The following is a 24,365-nucleotide window of genomic DNA, read 5'->3' on the forward strand; positions in this document are numbered from 1 at the left end:
GATCCCTTGTCCCTTTAGGAGTTTTAAAAAGCCCCCGCTTTTCTTTTGTTCCCCGGGAGCCAGCTGTGGGACCTGCTCACAGTCTCCATCTCGGACCCTACCCTTCCGTTTCTCTAATATCCAGTACACTATGCAATGTGTGTCTTTGCTCCCGGTGCAGATTACTAGGGCTGGTTATTTAGCAGCCCTGTGCTTCCACTCCCTCCCCACTCTGACTCTTTTCCTCCTGCTGGTGATCTGGGGTGGAGGGAGTGTTCGGGTCTCACTGGGTCATGGCTTTGTATTTTACCCCCTTTGTGAGATGCTGAGTTCTTGCAGATGTAGATGTAGCCTGGCTGTTGTACTGTATCTTCTGGTCTGTCTTTTAGGAATAATTGTATTTGTTGTATTTTAAAATATATATATATGGTTTTGGGAGGAGATTTCTACTCACACTGCCATCTTGAGCCCCTCTGAGTCTTAGTTTTGTTTTTGTTTTTCTTCTGGGAACAGAATTTCAAAAGAAAACTCCAAACTGTAGTTAAATTGGGAAAAACAAAGATAGAGGAATAGTTCTGTCTCTCTAACTTTCAGAAAGAAAAAGCTTCTCAGCTAACTATTTGCAACTAAGGCATAATTTCTTGGGAAGAGGCAGGATGATTTAAATGGAGTCTAAATTTGCTTACTTTATGTATTTGCCTAGCAACTTTACTTAACCCTCAAGGTTCAGCTGACCCTTCTTCCCTGACCCTCCACCATAGTATAGTGCCTGGTATAAATGTTCACTGAAGGCCTGTCCAATATTAGAGGATGGAGGAGTGACATAGAATGAGTAGGGTCTGGACTTTGTAGCATTCTACAGATAGTAAGAATAAGGAATTCAGTATCTCTAAGCATTAATTAGTAAATATCCTTCTAGGAGGAGTTAAAGAAATTAGAGTTTTTGCCTATAACCAATGATTCCTTCTTTGAACCAGTAATTTTAGAATCCAGAGGAAGAAAAATTAATGAATGAATATGGATTTATGAACAGTTGTGGTACAGGAAATAACTGTGAAAGAACCATTGTACAGTGGTGATCCGTGGGGAAATTATCCCCGTTAGCTCCATGTCTGCTTTTCATCCCCATCCCCTAAGCTCCCAATTGGCATCTAAGACTATTTTTGGACAGTTCTGATTCCTCTATTAGAAGAAAATGTCATATCAAATAATGTTGTAATAAAGATTTAATTAACATACCCCTGCTAAAACTAAGACAAATATTTATTAGGTCCCTACAATTTATTAGGTCATTGTCATTTTCATGAAACTTTATAATGTTATTCCCACTTAATGAATGAGAAAAATATTCAAAGTAATGAAATAACTAGCCCAAGGTTACACAGCTTATCAAATTCAGAATCCAAATTTAAACCTAAGACTTCTTCATCCCAAATTCAGTGTTCAAAGGAGGCAGTATGTTACAGTGGTCAGATAAGGAAGCACATATGAATAACAGGCTTTCTCTATCACTTTGTCAGGAGTATCTCATTTGGGTCCAACTCCCATACCATTCATTCATTTAAACCTGGATGCTGGTGAGAGATGGGAAATCTAAGGAATGGATAACTGTAAACAAATTTAGACTTAACATAGACAAAAATAATTTAAATAATACCTTGGTCTATTTAAAAACTCTCATAAGGGGCAAATTGGCAATCACCCAAATTATAGTAGAAGATACTTTATATGGCCTTTACCACATTTTAAAAAATTCTTTAAAGTTTAGTATAGTTTACATACAATTAGATTATATAAACTAATTTATATTTGTATCATTCCATGAGTTTTGGCTTATGTATAACCCATGTGACCTATATTTTCTGATTGCTCATTGATAGTATATAGAAATCATGCAACCTTGCCAAATTCACTTACTCTCAAAGGAATTTTGTTGTGCTTTCCTTAGGATTTTCCACATACACAATCATATTGTCTGCAAATAAAAACACTTTAAGTGAATACCAAACTCTCACACTTCCATTGATGCAATGAAAGCAACTTGTTCTACATCTTCCTCTGAAGCTGGTCACAAGGCCTATTCACAGTATACTTATTTCTAGGAGTTAAAGTACATACATATAGAAAAGCCTTCTGGGTCTTTGTTTAGGAAGAGCAGCTCAGTACCATAGGCTGCAGCTTATAGCAGTGCATTGAAGAAAGCTTGCTTTAAATTAATAACGGAAGTGGGTGACAGGGAAGGACAAGCTCAAGTAACTTTTTTTTTCACCTTTTTTTTTTAATAATTATAGATTCATAGGAAGCTGCAAAAACTAATACAAAGAGGTCCTATGAACCCTACACCCTGTTTTTTCCCCAGTGATTACATCTTGCATAACTATAGTATCACAAGCAGGGAACTGACATTGGTACAATCCACAGAACATAGCAGATTTCACCCATAAAAATGATTTTATGGGGGGATCACGGGAAGATGGCGGCATGAGTAGTTCAGAGGAAATCTCCTCCCCAAAACATATATATTTATGAAAATACAATAAATACAACTATTCCTAAAAGAGACACCAGTGGATGCAGTACAACAGCCAGGATACATCTACATCTGCGAGAACTCAGCATCACACGAAGGGGGTAAGATACAAGCCACGGCCAGGTGGGACCCGAACACTCCCCCACCCCAAAACCCGGCGGGAAGAAAGGAGTCGGAATGGGGAGAGACTGAAAGCCCAGGACTGCTAAACAACCAGCTCTAGAAATCCGCACCCGGAATGCAGACACAAGTTGCACAGGGTGCTGGGTATTAGAGAAATGGAAAAGCAAAACCTGTGGGCAGGTCCCCACAACCAGGGCCCCTGAGACAAAAGAAAAGCAAGTGCTTTCTGCAAGTTTTAAAGAGACAGGGACCCCATAGTGGACGAAGTTGTCCTGGCAGCTGGGAATACTGGGGAAACTTAGGCGCCCTAAACGGAGGTAGTGCAGCTCTGAAGCCCCTCACAGGACTACGCAGCCTGCCAGTTGTTCCTCCAACTGGTGCAGACCCCGACACACGGGCCCAGTAGCAGGAGAGTGGGAGCATGCGCCAGGGGCGGAAGCGCTAGAAGGAACCGAGAGCAGATACGTGCGCCGCAGGGCTAGCCCGCAGCGGCGCAACCGAACAGCCCGGGCACAGCTCGCGTGCACTGGCGGCAGTGAAGCCAGAGCCCAGTAGAAGCCTGCGCGGAAAAGCCCCGCGCGCACTGGCAGCTGAGCCAGAGGAAGCAGGTGCACTCCCAGGAGCCGACCAGAATCCCAGCCCAACGCACAGCCACCCAGGCCAGACCCAAAGGCCGCTGCTGCCACACAGCTGCCTGGCAGGGTCGATGCTAGCATGGAGGAGCGCACCTGGCATGCCGGCCACTCCCCGCAGGGCTCCGCGCTGCTCTGACAGACACCCCACCCACAGCAGCTTAGGAGACTAACCCAGTTGCTGCTCCAGGAGTGCAGGTAGCTGTCACAGGCAGCGGAGAAGGGCAAGGCATCCAACAAACAGGAAAGGACTTTCTTCTCCCAGCTGTCACACCCGCAACCTGCCTACAGCCACTGCAATCACCATGAAAAGGCAAAAAAATCTGGTCCAGTCCAAGATAGTTACACCTGAGAAAGGATCTGCAGAGGCAGACCTAACCAGTCTCCCTGAAAAAGAATTCAAAATAAAAAACATAAACATGCTGACAGAGCTGCAGAGAAATATGCAAGAGCTAAAGGATGAAGTCCGGAGGGAGATCACAGATTCCGGAGGGAGATCACAGATGTCTGGAGGGAGATTACAGAAGTAAAACAAATTCTGGAAGGATTTATAAGCAGAATGGATAAGATGCAAGAGGCCATTGATGGAATTGAAACCAGAGAACAGGAATGCATAGAAGCTGACATAGAGAGAGATAAAAGGATCTCCAGGAATGAAACAATATTAAGAGAACTGTGTGACCAACCCAAAAGGAACAATATCCGCATTATAGGGGTACCAGAAGAAGAAGAGAGAGAAAAAGGGATAGAAAGTGTCTTTGAAGAAATAATTGCTGAGAACTTCCCCAAACTGGGGGAGGAAATAGGTGCTCAGCCTACGGAGGCACACAGAACTCCCGAGAGACGGGATCCAAAGAGGTCAACACCAAGACACATAATAATTAAAATGGCAGAGATCAAGGACAGGGACAGAGTATTAAAGGAAGCCAGAGAGAGTAAAAAGGTCACCTACAAAGGAAAACCCATCAGGCTATCATCACACTTGTCAACAGAAACCTTACAGGCCAGAAGAGAATGGCATGATATATTTAATGCAATGAAACAGAAGGGCCTTGAACCAAGAATACTGTATCCAGCATGATTATCATTTAAATATGAAGGAGGGATTAAACAATTCCCAGACAAGCAAAAGTTGAGGAAATTTGCCTCCCACAAACCACCTCTACAGGTTATCTTAGAGGGACTGCTCTAGATGGGAGCACTCCTAAAAAGAGCACAGAACAAAACACCCAACATATGAAGAATGGAGGAAAAGGAAAAAGAAGGGAAAGAAATAATCATCAGACTGTGTTTATAACAGCTCAATAAGCGAGTGAGTTCAGACAGTAAGGTAGTAAACAATCTAACCTTGAACCTTTGGTAACCACAAATCTAAAGCCTGCAATGGCAATAAGTACATATCTTTCAATAATTACCCTAAATGTAAATGGACTGAATGCACCAATCAAAAGACACTGATAACAGAATGGATAAAAAAGCAAGACCCATCTATATGCTGCTTACAAGAGACCCACCTCAAACCCAAAGACATGCACAGATTAAAAGTCAAGGGTTGGAGAAAGATATTTCATGCAAACAACAGAGAGAAAAAAGCAGGTGTTGCAATACTAGTATCAGACAAAATAGACTTCAAAATAAAGAAAGTAACAAGAGATAAAGAAGGACATTACATAATGATAAAGGGCTCAGTCCAACAAGAGGATATAACCATTATAAACATATATGCACCCAATACAGGAGCACCAATATATGTGAAACAAATACTAACAGAATTAAAGGAGGAAATAGAATGCAATGCATTCATTTTGGGAGACTTTAACACACCACTCACCCCAAAGGAGAGATCCACCAGACAGAAAATAAGTAAGGACACAGAGGCACTGAACAACACACTAGAACAGATGGAACTAATAGACATCTATAGAACTCTATATCCAAAAGCAACAGGATACACATTCTTCTCAAGTGCACATGGAACATTCTCCAGAATAGACCACACTCTAGGCCACAAAAAGAACCTCAGTAAATTCCGAAAGATTGAAATCCTACCAACCAACTTTTCAGACCACAAAGGTATAAAACTAGAAATAAATTGTACAAAGAAAGCAAAAAGGCTCACAAACACATGGAAGCTTAACAACATGCTCCTAAATAATCAGTGGATCAATGACCAAATTAAAATGGAGATCCAGCAATATATGGAAACAAATGACAACAACAACACAAAGCCCCAACTTCTGTGGGACGCAGCGAAAGCAGTCTTAAGAGGAAAGTATGTAGCAATCCAGGCATACTTAAAGAAGGAAGAACAAACCCAAATGAATAGTCTAACATCACAATTATCAAAATTGGAAAAAGAAGAACAAATGACTAAAGTCAGCAGAAGGAGGGACATAATAAAGATGAGAGAAGAAATAAATAAAATTGAGAAGAATAAAACAATAGAAAAATCAATAAAACCAAGTGCTGGTTCTTTGATAAAATAAACAAAATAGATAAGCCTCTAGCCAGACTTATTAAGAGAAAAAGAGAATCAACACACATCAACAGAATCAGAAACGAGTAAGGAAACATCACGACGGACCCGACCGAAATACGAAGAATTATTAGAGACTACTATGAAAACCTATATGCTAAGAAGCTGGAAAACCTAGAAGAAATGGACAACTACCTAGAAAAATACAACCTTCCAAGACTGACCAAAGAAGAAACACAAAATCTAAACAAACCAATTACCAGCAAAGAAATTGAAGTGGTAATCAAAAAACTACCCAAGAAAAAAAACCCTAGGCCAGATGGATTTACCTTGGAATTTTATCAGACATACAGAGAAGACATAATACCCATTCTCCTTAAAGTTTTCCAAAAAATAGAAGAGGAGGGAGTACTCCCAAACTCATTCTATGAAGCCAACATCATCCTAATACCAAAACCAGGCAAAGACACCACAAAAAAAGAAAACTACAGACCAATATCCCTGATGAACGTAAATGCAAAAATACTCAACAAAATATTAGCAAACCAAATTCAAAAATACATCAAGAGGATCATACACCATGACCAAGTGGGATTCATCCCAGGGATGCAAGGATGGTACAACATTCAAGAATCCATCAACATCATCCACCACATCAACAAAAAGAAGGACAAAAACCACATGATCATCTCCATAGATGCTGAAAAAGCATTTGACAAAATTCAACATCCATTCATGATAAAAACTCTCTACAAAATGGGCATAGAGGGCAAGTACCTCAACATAATAAAGGCCATATATGATAAACCCACAGCTAACATCATACTGAACAGCAAGAGGCTGAAAGCTTTTCCTCTGAGATCGGGAACAAGACAGGGATGCCCACTCTCCCCACTGTTATTCAAGGTGGTACTGGAGGTGCTAGCCATGGCAATCAGACAAAACAATGAAATACAAGGAATCCAGATTGGTAAATAAGAAGTCAAACTGTCACTATTTGCAGATGACATGATATTGTACATAAAAAACCCTAAAGACTCCACTACAAAACTACTAGAACTAATTCTGGAATTCAGCAAAGTTGCAGGATACAAAATGAACACACAGAAATCTGTGGCTTTCCTATACACTAACAATGAACTAATAGAAAGAGAAATCAGGAAAACAATTCCATTCACAATTGCATCAAAAAGAATAAAATACCTAGGAATAAACCTAACCAAGGAAGTGAAAGACCTATACCCTGAAAACTATAAGACACTCTTAAGAGAAATTAAAGAGGTCATTAACAAATGGAAACTCATCCCATGTTCCTGGCTAGGAAGAATTAATATCGTCACAATGGCCATCCTGCCCAAAGCAATATACGGATTCGATGCAATCTCTATCAAATTCCCAACAGCATTCTTCAATGAACTGGAACAAATAGTTCAAAAATTCATATGGAACCGTCAAAGACCCCGAATACCCAATGCAATCCTGAAAAGGAAGAATAAAGTGGGGGGGGATCTCGCTCCCCAACTTCAAGCTCTACTACAAAGCCACAGTAATCAAGACAGTTTGCTACTGGCACAAGAACAGAGCCACAGACCAGTGGAACAGAATAGAGACTCCAGACATTAACCCAAACATATATGGCCAATTAATATTTGGTAAAGGAGCCATGGACATACAATGGGGAAATGACAGTTTCTTCAACAGATGGTGCTGGCGAAACTGGACAGCTACATGTAAGAGAATGAAACTGGATCACTGTCTAACTCTATACACAAAAAGTAAACTCCAAATGGATCAAAGACCTGAGTGTAAGTCATGAAACCATAAAACTCTTAGAAAAAAACATAGGCAAAAATCTCATGGACATAAACATGAGTGACTTCTTCATGAACATATCTCCCTGGGCAAGGGAAACAAAAGCAAAAATGAACGAGTGGGACTATATCAAGCTAAAAAGCTTCTGTACAGCAAAGGATACCATCAATAGAACAAAAAGGTATCCTACAGTATGGGAGAACATATTCATAAATGACAGATCCGATAAAGGATTGACATCCAAAATATATAAAGAGCTCACACGCCTCAACAAACAAAAAGCAAATAATCCAGTTAAAAAATGGGCAGAGGAGCTGAATAGACAGTTCTCTAAAGAAGAATTCCTGATGGCCAACAGGCACATGAAAAGATGCTCCACATCACTAGTCATCAGAGAAATGCAAATTAAAACCACAATGAGATATCACCTCACACCAGTAAGGATTGCCATCATCGAAAAGGCAAACAACAACAAATGTTGGCGAGGTTGTGCAGAAAGGGGAACCCTCCTACACTGCTGGGGGGAATTTAAACTAGTTCAACCATTGTGGAAAGCAGTATGGAGGTTCCTCAGAATGCTCAAAATAGAAATACCATTTGACCCAGGAATTCCACTTCTAGGAATTTACCCTAAGAATGCAGCACTCCAGTTTGAAAAAGACAGATGCACCCCTATGTTTATCGCTGCGCTGTTTACAATAGCCAAGATATGGAAGCAACCTAAATGTTCATCAGTAGATGAATTGATAAAGAAGATGTGGTACATATACACAATGGAATATTACTCAGCTATAAGAAAAAAACAGATCCTACCATTTGCAACAACATGGATGGAGCTAGAGGCTATTATGCTCACTGAAATAAGCCAGGTGGAGAAAGACAAGTACCAAATGATTTCACTCATATGTGGAGTATAAGAACAAAGGAAAACTGAAGGAACAAAACAGCAGCAGAATCACAGAACCCAAGAATGGACTAATAGTTACCAAAGGGAAAGGGACTGGGGACAATGGTTGGGAAGGGAGGGATAAGGGCGGGGAAAAGGAAGGGGCACTATGATTAGCATGTATAGTGTGGGGGGGCACGGGGAGGGCTGCGCAACACAGAGAAGACAAGTAGTGATTTTACAGCATCTTACTACGCAGATGGACAGTGACTGTGAAGGGGTATGTGGAGGGGACTTGGTGAAGGGGGAAACCTAGTAAACATAATGTTCTTTCTGTAATTGTAGATTAATGATACGAAAATTTTTAAAAAGTGAAAAAAAATGATTTTATGCATTCATTTATGTGTAGTCCTATGCAATGTTGTCATGTCTAGATTGTGGTAATTACCATCACAATAAGGATACACAGAACTGTTTCATCACCACAAAAATCCCTTGTGCTACCCTTTTATACCATATATCAATCTTCTCCCATCCCTACCAACCACTAATCTGTCCAAGTAACTTAAAACACAGTCTTTGAACTAAATGTTAACCAGCTAAAGACAAAATGAACTGTAAATATTGAACTCTAGTTAGTAATGTCTTTTTCACAGAAGTATGAGTAATAATTCAAAAGCTATCTTTAATGTATATTCTAGGATTAAGCAAATGTATTGTGGACAATGAGAGCCAAGTTTCTCACTGTCAGAGAAGAGAGTTAACACATGTGAAAAGGGGAAAGGATAGAAGGAACCCTATAGTACTGGATTGGAATTGGAGGGATCAGTATGAACTTGCAGTTTCTAATAAATATAGATGTATAGATATATACAGAATAGATGTAGGTGTGTGAGAGTGTTATATGCATATTTATATATATGTTTATATTAAACATTTATAGTCTGTATGTGTTCATATATCTTTTTCCTATCTCTGCCCACTAAAAGAGCATAGAAACAATTGCTCCTTAGTAGTAAAGAGCACACCTAGTAGTACTCAGATCTTTGTTTCTAAACAGCAATTTCAAGTAAAAGGAACCAGAGTTCCTTGAAGAAATGGCTGATTCCAGAGCTGAGGTAGGAAAAAGTACAAGGTAGCATGGAATATCTTCTGCCAGAAAATAAGGAAATGTTCAAAGAATGTTCAGAACATATCAGAAGACACAGTAGCCAGCTTAAAGGACTTCTGATCAAATTTGGGATAATTTGATCATCAAAATAAATACTGATAGTAAAAGACTATAAACTATTGAATAAAATAAGAATTTGTGATTCTACTACTGCTAGGAACAAAGGAAAAAGAGAAGGGACCCTCTTCCTATAGTTAAAGCCAACTAATAAATATAAGAAGAAATGATGAATTAGGAAGAAAAAATATCCTTTGGCAATCATCATAATAATAGTTAATTCAGGGGTGAATGGACACTAAAATGGTGAAAATCTGTGGGATACCAAGATATTTGCATAAACTCAAAGTATATTCCCACAAGATACTCATTAATTATAAAAGGAAAAATAATAAATTTGCAGTGGAGATACTACCTTAATCAAGTAATCAAAGTTAAAACCACCAATGGACAAATTGGCATCATGTGCCTCTTGATATGATATACTGAGAAAAACGAAACATGATTTTTGCAGTACTCCTGACAAAAAAAAAGTGAATAACCTCAATCTAATCATGGGAAAATATCAGACAAATCCCAAATGAGAAAGATTCTATGAAAAAAAAAACAACTGACCTGAACTTTGCAAAAATGTCAATGTCGTGAAAGGCAAAGCAAAACTGAGGAGCTCTTCCAGATCAAAGAGCATTGAAAAACAGACAAACTGAATGCAATGTGTAATCTGGGATTTCTTTTGCTATACATAACATCATCATTAATGAGGACAATGAAAAATATCTGATTAAAGCCTTTGGATAATATAATAGTATTGCTCTACTACAAAGCCACAGTAATCAAGACAATTTGGTACTGGCACAAGAACAGAATAGAGACCAGTGGAACAGAATAGAGAGGCCAGATATTAACCCAAGCACATATGGTCAGTTAGTATATGATAAAGGAGCCATGGATGTACAATGGGGAAATGACAGCCTCTTCAACAACTGGTGTTGGCAAAACTGGACAGCTACATGTAAGAGAATGAAACTGGATCACTGTCTAACTCCATACACAAAAGTAAACTCGAAATGGATCAAAGACCTGAATGTAAATCATGAAACTATAAAACTCTTAGAAGAAAACATAGGCAAAACTCTTTTGAACATAAACATGAACAACTTCTTCATGGACATATGTCCCCAGGCAAGGGAAAAAAGCAAAAATGAACAAGTGGAACTGTTATCAAACTAAAAAGCTTCTGTACAGCAAAGGACACCATCAGTAGAACAAAAAGGCATCCTACAATATGGGAGAATATATTCATAAATGACATATCTGATAAGGGGTTGACATCCAAAATATATAAAGAGCTCACGCACCTCAACAAATTAAAAGCAAATAATCCAATTAAAAAATGGGCAGAGGATCTGAAGAGACACTTCTCCAAGAAGAAATTCAGATGGCCAAAAGGCACATGAAAAGATGCTCCACATTGCTAATCATCAGAGCTAATCCAAATTAAAACCACAGTGAGATAGCACCTCACACCAGTTAGGATGGTTAACATCCAAAAGACAAACAACAACAAATGTTGGTGAGGATGTGGAGAAAAAGGAACCCTCCTACACTGCTGGTGGGAATGTAAAGTAGTTCAACCATTGTGGAAAGCAGTATGGAGGTGCCTCAAAAAGCTCAAAATGGAAATACCATTTGACCCTGTAATTCCACACCTAGGAATTTACCCTAAGAATGCAGGATCCCAGATTCAAAAAGACATATGCACCCCTATGTTTATCGCAGCACTATTTACAATAGCCAAGAAATGGAAGCAATCTAAGTGTCTGTTCTTCAGTAGATGAATGGATAAAGAAGATGTGGTACATATACACAATGGAATATTATTCAGCCATAAGAAGAAAACAAATTCTATCATTTGCAACATGGATGGAGCTAGAGGGTATTATGCTCAGTGAAATAAGCCAGGTGGAGGAAGACAAGTACCAAATAATTGCACTCATCTGTGGAGTAGAAGAACAAAGAAAAAAAAACTGAAGGAACAAAACAGCAGCAGACCCACAGAACTCAAGAATGGACTAATAGTTACCAAAGGGAAAGGGACTGGGGAGGATGGGTGGGAAGGGAGGGATAAGGGGAATAAGGGCCATTACGATTAGTACACATAATGTAGGGGGAGGGCATGGGGAAGGAAGGCAGTATAGTACAGAGAAGACAAGTAGTGACTCTATAGCATCTTACTACGCTGATGGACAGTGACTGTAATGGGGTATGTGGTGGGGACTTGATAATGGGGGGAATCTAGTAACCGCAATGTTGCTCATGTGATTGTATATTAATGATACCAAAAATATAGATATAGATATAGATATGGTGCATAAAAGGAAAAGAGACCCAGAATAGACCAAGGACTACACAAATAACCTTCTATGAAAATAAGAAAATAAAATAATAGATGCAAACATATTATGTGACAGGAGTAATCAGATTGCTGAGAAGCCTGGAACTGTAAAGAAAATCATACCTATTTTCTCATAAAAAAATGCTGTTGCAGAAAAAAAAATTATATATATATATATATATATATATGTATATATATATATATATATGTATGTATGTATATGTATATACAATAGTATTATGTTAAGGAAATTTCCTCATTTTGATGATTACGTGGTTATCTAAGAATTTTCTTGTTTTTAGGAATTACATGCTGAAGTATTTAGGGACAAAGGGGTATTGTGTCTGCAATTTAGTCTCAAATAGTTCAGAGAAATAATTTGAAAGAGAAGGATAAAGAAGGTGTAATAGATGTTTATTTAATGTTCAGGGAAACTAAATGAAAGTATTAGGGGTATTTGGGAATTCTTTATACTATTCTTGCAACTCTTCTGTGAGTTTAACAAAAAGTTACAAGGAAAAAAGGTATGTTTATTGTAAACAGCATATGATTGGATTTGCTTTTTTAGCTGAGAATCCCTGCCTTTTAATGGGAGTTATTTATTTCATTTATATTCAATTAATTGCTGGTTTTACATTTATCATCTTGCTATTTGTTTCATATTTGTCCCTTTTGTCCTTTGTTCATTTTTACTTTCCTACCTTCTTTTGAATTAATCAGGTATTCTCTATTTTTCTATCCTATCTTTCCTATGGCTTTTTAGTCTTTTTTTAATTAAAATTTTATTTTTACATCATTGTAGATTAATATACAGTTGGAAGAATTATACAGAGACTACTTTATCCAGTTTCCCCCAATGATACATACTGCAAAATTGTAGTGCCATATCACAACCATGATATTGAGATTGATACAAGTCAAGATACAGATTTCCATCAGCACAGGGGTTATCTGTGTTGCCCTTTTATAGCCATACCCACTTCCCTCCCATCCCTACCCCTTCTTAACTCCTGGCAACTACTAGTCTATTCTCCATTTTTATAATTTTGTCATTTCAAGAATGTTGTGTAAATGGAATCATACAGTATGTAACCTTTTGGGGTTAGCTTTTCCACTCAGCATAATTTCCTGGAGATTCATTCAGGTCGTTGTGTGCATCAATAGTTCATTTCCTTTTATTACTGAAATAGTATTCCATGGTATGGGCAGGCCATGAATTTGTTTTAACTATTTACCCATTGAAAGATACTTGTTTTGTTTCCAGTCTGGGGCTATTATGAATAAAGCTGCTACAAACATTCATGTATAAATTTTCATATGAACAAAAATCTTCATTTTATCTGGAATAAGTGCCAAGGAATATAATTTTTGCACCATATGGTAGTTAAACGTTTAGTTATTTAAGAAACTGCCAGACTGTCTCCTTGAGTGGCTATATTAGTTTACATTCCCACCAACAATATATACATGATCCAGTTTCTCTGCAGCCTGGCCAGCATTTGATGTTGTCACTATTTTTTTATTTTAGCCATTCTTGTAGGTGTGTGGTGATATCTCGTTGTGGTTTTCATTTTTATTCTCTAATGGTTAATGAATTTGAACATCTTTTCATGTGCTTGATTGCCATCTGGATAACTTTTTTACTGAAATTTCTTTTTTCATGTTCTAAATGGACTGTTTGCTTTTTTATTATTGAGTTCTGATCATCTCTGTAAGTCTAGATACTAGTCCTTTGTCAGGTCTGTGGTTTACAAGTAATTTCTCCCATTATTAGTTTGTCTTTTCATCCTCTTAACAAGGTCTTTCATAGAGCAAAAGTTTTAAGTGTTAATGAAATCCAACTTATCAGTTTGTTTTGGATAATACTTTTGTGCCAAAAACTCCTTGGGATTGACTACATAGACCTGTGTCATTATGTCATCTGCAGTTAGGGACAGTTTTCTTTCTTCCTTTCCAATCTTTATGCCTTTTATTTCCTTTTCTTACATTACTGCACTGGCTAGAACTTCCAGCTCTATATTAAATAGCAGTAGTGAAAGCAAACATCTTTGCCTTTGTTCATGATCTAGGGCATTCAGTCCATTAATTAATTGCTGATTAATTAAAATATCAGGTCACTATTAATTACAATGCCAGCTGCGAGGGCTTTTTGTCAATGTTCTTAAGTTGAAGAAGTTCTCTTCTATTACTAATTTTCTCAGTTTTTATCATGAATGGGCATTGGATTTTATCATTGCTTTTCAGCAAATTTTTTTTAGTGGTTGCTCTTAGAATTACAATATGCATCCTTAACTTACTAGTTTGCCTTGATTTAACACTTAATATATAATGTAGGAATCTTACAACTGTGTATTTACATTTACCCCACTCTATTCCCATCCTTTGTATTTTGTCATACATTTTATTTTTATATATATGTATAAACTCCAGAATGAGTCATATTTTTGCTTTAAACATTTAGTTACTTTAATTAAGAGATGAGTTGGAGGGAAGTTTTATTTTTACCCATTGTGATATTGTTATTTGTAATAGGAAACATATATTTGGTCTTGACCCCATTACTGGCACACAACTTCTGAAATCCTTGGATTTCCTGATGAAGGAGATTAAGGATTCCTTTATTATGTTAATAGGGTGACTTTTGGACCACCCTTAGATTTCCTAAGGAAGGAGACTCTTTGCTGGGGATCCCATCCTGTTCCAACCACCCAACTCCTTACCCTTGCCCCATCCTCACCTCCAGGGAAGGGATCCGAGCTGGATGTTGAGTTCAGTCACCAACAGCCAATTATTTAATCAGTCATGGTTATCTAATAAAACCTCCTTAAAAGCCCAAAATGACAGTTCAGAGAGTTTCTGGGTAGGTGAACACATGACTATACGGGGGAATGACACACCCAGGAAGCATGGAAGCTCCTGACCCACTCCCACATCTCTTGCCCTAACGTCTTTTCCATTTGGCTGTTCCTGAGTTATTATTTTATAATAAACTGATGTTCTAGTAAGTAAAATATTTCTTAGTTCTCTGAGCTGTTCTAACAAATTAATCAAGCCAGAGGAGGGGGACCTGGGTACCTCCAAATCTAGCTAGTCATCCAAAGCACAGGTGACAATCTAGACTTTCAATTGGCATCTGAAATGAGAGTGGAAGGATAGTCTTATAGGACAGAGCCCTTAACTGTGGAATCTGATGCTATGTTCGGGTAGATATTGTCAGAATTGAGTTAATTGCTTGGTGGTGTTAGTGAAAAAACACACATTGGACCCACGTAGTTACAATTTCTGATATTCTTTCTAACTGAGGATCCAAGTTCCATTTGGTGTCATTTCTCTTCCACCCAAAGAACTTGCTTCTTAGATTTTTATTTGTAATGCAGGTTTACTTGTAATGAATTCTCTCAGCTTTTGTTTATATGGAAATATTTTTATGTCACCTTAATTTATGAATTGTGTTTCTACTTGATGTAAATTCTAGAGTGAACAATAGTTTTTCTTCACTTTAAAGCTATCCCATTTTCTTCTGGCTTGGTAATGAGAAGTCATTAGAATTTCTTACTGTTGTTCCCTTATATGTTATGTGTCTTTTTAATGTGGCTGCATTATTTTTTATTTTCAGCAATTTGATTATGATACGTAGGTGTAGTATTGTCTAATAATTTTGTATTGTGTGCTAGACGTTGTGAATGATACGTTGTTGAGGGTCTGAAGTTTGCTGTCTTCCTTTAAAAAGTATTGAGTTTTATTCTGGCAGGCAGATTAGTTTTCTCCTATTGAGATTTGTTTCTAGGATTTCTAAGGGCGGTTCTAAAGCAGGCCTTACTAAAGGGCTAGAGCCTTGAGGCTTAGTCCAGATCTCAACTGATGCCCAAGATGTTCAGAGAAATCTCCTCACTCTAGCTGAGACCCCAAAGCCCAGTGCCTCTCAGCTCTGGGAGATCTCCAGAATCCCCTCTCAACTTACAGGCCCCAAGTAGCTGTTCTTTCTCAACTTCTGTGGCAAAGGGATGCTTTAAACACATTTTTTGAGCTCCCTCTTTTCTGACACAAATTCCAGGTACCTCAGCTGTCCTGAACTCCACTCCCTATTTGCTGTGCCCAACAAGCTCCACGCTTTCTGTTTGGGAGCCATATTTTCTTCTACCTTACTTAGAAAGTACCTTCAGCAAGAAATACATGGTAAATGTGGGTTGCACCACCTTTATTTCCCTTCTCTCAAGAATAACAATATTTGTAGTAGTTTGTCTAATGTCTGAAAATAGTTATTTCATATATTTTCCCGTTTTATATTGTTTATAACAGGAGGATAAATCTAATACAGTTACTCTGTTAACACTGAATCTGGAAGTTGGCCTGCCTCTGTAACTTGTTTTAAATTTTTTAATTAATTTCTATAGATGATTGTACCTCCATTTCCTACTATGTCCAATACATTAAAATTACCTTCTTTTGTTTGTATATCTCTGAGTTTTCTGTCTGTGGATTATAAAACCAAGACAAATGCAGGCCCTGAAATAAAAATTGGATGAGAAAATACTGCTTGAAATATAAGGTTTATTAATTGTCCAAAAGACATGAAATAACAAATGTGACAAGGATGTGGAGAAATGGGAACCCTTCTACATTGTTGGTGGGAATGTAAATTGATGCAACCATAGTGGAAAGCAATATGGAGTTCCTCAAAAAACTAAAAATATAAATACCATTTGACCCAGGAATTCCACTCCTAGGAATTTACCCAAAGAAAACAAACACCCTGATTTGAAAAGACATATGCACACTTATGTTTATCATTGCACTATTTGCAATAGCCAAGATATGGAAGCAACTTAAGTATCCATCAATAGATGAATGGATAAAGAAATTGTACATATGCACAATGGAATATTATTCAGCCATAAAAAGAAAAGAAATCGGATAACCTAGAAGAAATGGACAACATTCTAGAAAAATACAACGTTCCAAGGTGGACCCAGGAAGAAATAGAAAATCTGAATAGACCAATTACCAGCAAGGAAATTGAATTGGTAACCAAAAAAAAATACCTAAGAACAAAACCCCTAGACCAGATGCCTTCACTGCTGAATTTTATCAAATGGGTATTATACCCATCCTCCTTAAAATTTTCCAAAAAGTAGAAGAGGAGGGAATACTCCCAAACTCATTCTACAAGACCAGTATTACTCTAATACCAAAAGCAGACAAAGACACCACAAAAAAATTAAATTACAGACCAATATCCCTGGATGAACATAGATGCAAAAATACTCAACAAAATATTAGGAAACCAAATTCAAAAATACATCAAAAGATCATCCATCTTGATTAAGTAGGAATTTTTCCAGGGATGCAAGGATGGTACAACATTCGAGAATCCATCAATATCATCCACCACATCAACAAAAAGAAGGACAAAAACCACATGTTCATAGCCACAGATGCTGAAAGAGCATTCGACAAAATTCAGCATCCATTCATGATAAAAACTCTTCACAAAATGGGCATAGAGGACAAGTACCTCAACATAATAAAAGCCATATTTGACAAACCCATAGCAAACATCATTTTTAACAGCAAAAAACTGAAAGCTTTTCCCTTAAGATCGGGAACAGGACAAGATGTCCACTCTCCCCACTTTTATTCAACATAGTTCTGGAGGTCCTAGCCATGGCAATCAGACAACACAAAGAAATAAAAGGCATCCATATTAGTAAGGAAGAAGTTAAACTGTCACTGTTTGCAGATGACATGATATTGTACATTAAAAACCCTAAAGAATCTATCTCAAAACTACTAGAACAAATAACTGAATTGAGCAAAGTAGCAGGATACAAAATCAATACACAGAAATCTGTTGCATTCCTAAATACTAATGATGAACTAGCAGAAAGAGAAATCAGGAAAACTATTCCATTCACAATGGCATCAAAAAGAATAAAATACCTAGAAATAAACCTAACTAAGGAGGTGGAAGACCTATACCCTGAAAACTGTAAGACACTCATGAGAGAAATTAAAGAAGCACCAGTAAATGGAAATACATCTCATGCTCATGGATAGGAAGAATTAGTATTGTCAAAATGGCCGTCCTGCCTGAAACAATCTATAAATTCAACAGAATACCTATCAAAATACCAAAAGCATTCTAGAGCTAGAGCAAATAGTTCTAAAATTCATATGGAACCACAAAAGACCCTGAATAGCCAAAGCAATTCGGGGAAGGAAGAAGAAAGCTGGGATTATTACTCTCCCTGACTTCAAGCTCTACTACAAAGCCTCAGTAATCAAGACAAGTTGGTACTGACACAAGAACAAACTCATAGATCAATGGAACAGAATAGAGAATCCAGATGTAAACCCAAACATACGGTCAATTAATATACGATAAAGGAGCCATGGACATACAATGGGGAAATGACAGCCTCTTTAACAGCTGGTGTTGGCAAAACTGGACCACTACATGCAAGGGAATGAAACTGAATTATTGTCTAACCCCTGACACAAAAGTAAACTCAATGGATCAAAGACCTGAATGTAATTCATGAAACCATAAAACTCTTAGAAGACACCATAGCAAAAATCTCTTGAACATAAACATGAGTGACTTTTTTCTGAACACATCTCCTTAGGAAAGGGAAACAAAAGTAAAATTTAACAAATGGGACTACATCATGCTAAAAAGCTTCTGTACAGCAAAGGACACCATCAGCAGAACAAAAAGGCATCCTACAGTATGGGAGAATATATTTGTAAATGACATATCCAACAAGGGGTTAACATCCAAAAAATATAAAGAACTCACATGCCTCAACACCCAAAAAGCAAATAACCCTATTAAAAAATGGACACAGGATATAAGCATTCCAAAGAAGAAATTCAGATGCCCCACAGGCATATGAAAAGATGCTCCACATTGCTAATTATCAGGGAGATGAAAATTAAAATGAGATACCACCTCACACAAGTTAGAATGGCCAATATCCAAAAGACAAGGAACAACAAATGCTGGTGAGGATGCGGAGAAAGGGGAATCCTCCTACACTGCTGGCGGGAATGTAAACTAGTTCAACCACTGTGGAAAGCAATATGGAGGTTCCTCAAAAAACTCAAAATAGAAATACCTTTTGACCCAGGAATTCCACTTCTAGGAATTTACCCAGAGAAAACAAGATCCCTGATTCAAAAGACATATGCACCCCTATGTTTATCGCAGCACTATTTACAATAGCCAAGAAATGGAAGCAACCTAAGTGTCCATCAGTAGATGAATGGATAAAGAAGATGTGGTACATATACACAATGGAATATTATTCAGCCATTAGAAGAAAACAAATCCTACCATTTGCCACAACATGGGTTGAGCTAGAGGGTATTAAGCTCAGTGAAATAAGCCAGGCAAAGAAAGACAAGTACCAAATGATTTCACTTATCTGTGGAGCATAAGAACAAAGCAAAACCTGAAGGACAAAACAGCAGCAGACACAGACTCCAAGAAGGGACTAGCAGTTACTAAAGTGGAGGGGGTACAGGAGGGCAGGTGGGGTGGGAGGGATAATGGCATTGAGGGACATTATGATTGGTACACATTGTGGGCGAGAGTCATGGGGAAGACAGTGTAGCACAGAAAAGACAAGTAGTGACTCTGTGTCATCTTGCTATGCTGATGTGCAGTGACTGAGGCCGGGTGTGTGGGTGGGACTCGGTAATATCAGTGAGTGTAGTAACCACAATGTTACTCATGTGAAACCTTCATAAGATTGTATATCAATGATATCAATAAAAAAGGAAACAGAAAGAACAAAATAGCAGTAGACTCAAAGATACAGAGAAGTGTATTACCAAGTGGTTACTAAGGGGGAGTGGTTTAGATGGGGGGATGGGAAAGGGGATAAAAGGGTACAATAATTCACAATCACAATATAAGTTGGTCACAGGGATGGTAGTACAGCATGGAGAATACAGTTAATGATTCTGTAACATCTTACTACATTGATGTAGGAAACTACGTTGATACAAGGAAACTTATTTCCTTGAAATAATAGTTGTGATGGCTAACTTCCTCTTTCTGTTCTCCATACAGAGAGATGTTCTTTACTACCATGGAAAGCCACCTTCTGCGCTGCAAAGTGTTGGAAATCATATTCCTCCACAGCTGCGAGACACCCACTCGCCTGCCCTTGTCTCTGGCACAGGCACTCTACTTTCTGAACAATTCCACATCGCTGCTCAAGTGTCAGGTACATTTTTCCCTGCCCCAGTTCCAGTCCTAGAACACCTTTCCCCTACTCTTCGAGCACTGTATAAAAGTGACTTGAAAGAAAAGTGTACAAAGCCTTTAACTGAGGAAGGCATTTACTACCAATTGTTTTTACTATCTCTGCAGTCAGATAAAACCCATTGGCAGACATGGGATGAACTAGTTGAGCATCTGCAGTTTCTGTTATCCAGTTACCAACATGTTTTAAGAGGTAAGGAACACTTGTTCACAATAAGATGGTATGGGAGTCTCACGTGGACATGATTATGAATAAAGTTACATAGGGTATTGTAATTTGTTAGCTTAAGTAAAACATTGTTCCTTGGTTGTAAGTCAGGAAGAAGGAATTAATGCTATGAAACTGGAATCACTGCTATGAAATAAAAGAATTCACACATTTCTGTTACAGCTGATATGGGCTCACAGTTATTAGGTTGTATAGGTCAGCAAGTCATTGTGACATGCAGAGTATCCAGTAGTGACCTGAGCAGCCCTGGCATCTCACACTAGCCCATCACTGCAACGCCTTTGTTGGATCCATTGCTCACTGACTGTGGACATCGTAAACATCCATCAATATAATGCAAACACAGAGAAAATAAGTGGCAAGGTGAAAGTGTACATCTTGCAAATGATGTAAGAAACCCTAAAGTCAGTGAAAGTAGATCTTTTCAAGTCACAGGCAAAGCCAGTGATCAAGGAAGATCCAGGAGAGTTAGACTAATTAACAATTGGGGCAAATATTGGCCCGAATAATGATAGAATAGCTGCTTCAAGTGAGAATAATTTTATTATACAAGGATTAATGAGACCCTTGGGAACACTGATATAATTATTAATTACAAGAGGAAAGATAGTAACTTTAAAGGGGAGAAAACTGGTGTTCCTCTTGATGGATACCCTGAGAAGGATACCTCACCACTTAGGTAGTGTTCTTGCCAAAAATTCATGGCCCAAATCTAATCACAAGGAAGCACCAGACAAACCCAGATTGAGGGACCTTGTACAAAATAATTGTTGGCCTATACTCTTCAAAAGTACCAATGTCTTAATAAAGAAACACTGAGGAACTGTTCTGTATTCAAAAGAAACTAAAGCATATGAATACTTGATAGAAAACATGATCCTGGATGGGATCCCAAACTAGGAATAAAGAAGCTGTAAAGTATATTATTGGGACAATTGGTGAAATTTAAATTGATTTAATAGATTTAATATTCTATTAATATTAAATGTCCTATTTTTCCTTTTTTTTTTTATTAAGGTATGATTGATATGCACTCTTATAAAGGTTTCACATGAAAAAACAATGTGGTTACTACATTCACCCATATTATCAAGTCCCCACCCATACCCCAATGCACTCACTGTCCATCAGGGCAACAAGATGCCACAAATCCACTATGTGCTTTCTCTGTGCTACACTGTTCTCCGCATGATCCCCACACCATGTGTACTAAACATAATACCCCTCAATCCCCTTCTCCCTCCCTCCCCTCCCACCCTCCCACACCCCTCCCCTTTGATAACCACTAGTTCATTCTTGGAGTCTCTGAGTCTGCTCCTATTTTGTTCCTTCAGTTTTGCTTCATTGTTATACTCCACAAATGAGGGAAATCATTTGCCATTTGTCTTTCTCCACCTGGCTTATTTCACTGAGCATAAAGTCCTCCAACTCCATCCATGTTGTTGCAAATGGTAGAATTTGTTTCCTTCTTATGGCTGAATAGTATTCCATTGTGTATATGTACCACATCTTCTTTATCCATTCATCTACTGATGGGCACTTAGGTTGCTTCCATATCTTGGCTGTTGTAAACAGTGCTGCGATGAACATAGGGGTGCATATGTCTTTTTGAATCTGAGAAGTTGTATTCTTTGGGTAAATTCCAAGGAGTGGGATTCCCGGGTCAAATGGTATTTCTATTTTTAGTTTTTTGAGGAACCTCCATATTGCTTTCCACAATGGTTGAACTAGCTTACATTCCCACCAGCAGTGTAGGAGGGTTCCCCTTTCTCTGCATCCTCACCAGCATTTGTTGTTCTTGGTCTTTTCGATGCTGGCTATCCTTACTGGTGTGAGGTGATATCTCATTATGGTTTTAATTTGCATTTCCCTGTTGATTAGTGATGTGGAGCCCCTTTTCATGTGTCTGTTGGCCATCTGAATTTCTTCTTTGGAGAACTGTCTCTTCATATCCTCTGCCCATTTTTTAATAGGGTTATTTGCTTTTTGGGTGTTGAGGTGTGTAAGTTCTTTATATATTTTGGATGTTAACCCCTTGTCGGATATGTCATTTACAAATATATTCTCCCATACTGATGCCTTTTTGTTCTGTTGATGGTGTCCTTTGCTGTACAGAAACTTTTTGGTTTGATGTAGTCCCATGAATTCATTTTTGCTTTTATTTCCCTTGCTCGAGGAGATGCATTCAGGAAGAAGTTACTCATGCTCATATTCAGGAGATGTTTGCCTATGTTGTCTTCTAAGTTTTATGGTTTCATGACTTACATTCAAGTCTTTGATCCACTTCAAGTTTACTTTTGTGTATGGGTTTAAACGATAATCCAGTTTCATTCTCTTGCATGTAGCTGTCCAGTTTTGCCAACACCAGCTGTTGAAGAGGCTGTCATTTCCCCATTGTATGTCCATGGCTCCTTTATCATATATTAATTGACCATATATGGGTGGTTTTATATCAGGGCTCTCTAGTCTGTTCCATTGGTCTATGGGTCTATTCTTGTGCAATGTCCTATTTTTTTCAGTAATCATACTGGCTTATGAAATTATATGTCTTCAGTTTTAAGAAGTTCATACTGAGGTATTGAGGCATTGAGAGGCACAATGTCCAACTTACACTCAAACAGTAAAGTGGAAAGGCGTATATTTAAAATTTGCCTGCCACATTCATGTTAAGATTCATGTTGGCTCAATAATGGCACTTGGGAAGGTAAGATAGCCTTAACACCCTCTATGGCTTGGAACTGAGGAAGCAGTTGTGGTGAAAGCACTGAATTTAAGACAGAAGATCTGGGTTTAAATCCTAACTCCACCATGTACTCTGTGTTGGGCAGCTAACTTTAGCTAACCCTAGACCTCAATTTCTTCCTTGTTTAGAATGGGGATGGTGATATATACTTTGCCAAAACTGACTGTTAATGGGTATGAGAAGAAAGCAGGAAGTCTTCAGTCAACGTTAGTTGAATCTCAGTCTACCCATTTGTCTAGCCAGGAGCAGGCTACAGGGTCTTCTCTGTGTCAGGCTCTTGTAACTAAAATGTGAGAGTGCATTGTCAAGGTAATGGTATTTGTGTTTGTGTAGCTTGTGCATGTTTTAGTACCCTCAAAGAAAGGTACATATCCTTCTCGGAACAGAGCCCCAGAGGCAAACTCCATGTGTACTTAGCCTCACTGAAGTTATGTAATGGTTTCTTTTGGAGACCCAACAGAAAGTTTAATATTAAAGCAGCTTGGTTTTGTTTAAAGTCCACCTTTAACACTTCTTGTTCATTCTGTTTTGCTTCCCAGGGATACACCTAGGTTCTGATCAATAGTGACTTAAGATGGATATGGGATCCACTTTTACTACAGAATATTCTTATGCTTGAAATAAAGGAGAGGGAGGCCTCAAATCAGTGTATATTGACCCAGAATAAATGGGGTGTGTTCCAAGGCTATTATATCTTCTACATCCACTCCACCTTCTTTGGAGACCAAGAGTTAAGAAGGAAAGAAGTATTTCAATGCAGTATTTTGAGAACAGTATCCTACAAAGAGCACAGCTGGATGGTACCCTGGAACGGTCACTGCCCTTGTCAGTAGGAATTTTACTGTGAGGGCTCCTTAGTCATCTCTGCCCCCTTCAGCTAGTCTGAGGACATTATTGAGGGCATTTTGCAGTCAACCTGAATTGTCCAGCTCCAAGGGTTGGGGATGAAAGGAACAGGTTAGGGAACCCAATCTTGTCCTTTGTTTAGGAGAACCTCTTAGCATGGAGGAAAAGAGGAAGGCAGACAGATAAATCCACATACGCTGGTTTATATATCCAATAACTTTGTGAAGGTGTCATCCCCCTTTTACAGATGGGAAAACAAAGGCTGATAGAAAAG

General features: G+C 38.2%; 1 protein-coding gene across 4 annotated transcripts in view; it reads left to right on the plus strand.

Annotated features, from left to right (window-relative positions):
• Positions 1-24,365, plus strand: part of SIMC1 (SUMO interacting motifs containing 1) — an 82,402-nt gene that overhangs the window by 49,137 nt on the left and 8,900 nt on the right. For all 4 annotated transcript variants that reach the window (XM_057491946.1, XM_036884687.2, XM_057491954.1 and 1 more), the window contains 2 exons: positions 20,079-20,235; positions 20,382-20,466. In XM_057491946.1, the coding sequence (XP_057347929.1) occupies positions 20,079-20,235; positions 20,382-20,466 (242 nt within the window). The remainder of the gene's footprint in view (positions 1-20,078; positions 20,236-20,381; positions 20,467-24,365) is intronic.

Source organism: Manis pentadactyla, chromosome 2 (assembly GCF_030020395.1).
Source record: "Manis pentadactyla isolate mManPen7 chromosome 2, mManPen7.hap1, whole genome shotgun sequence".
Classification (NCBI taxonomy): Eukaryota; Metazoa; Chordata; class Mammalia; order Pholidota; family Manidae; genus Manis; species Manis pentadactyla.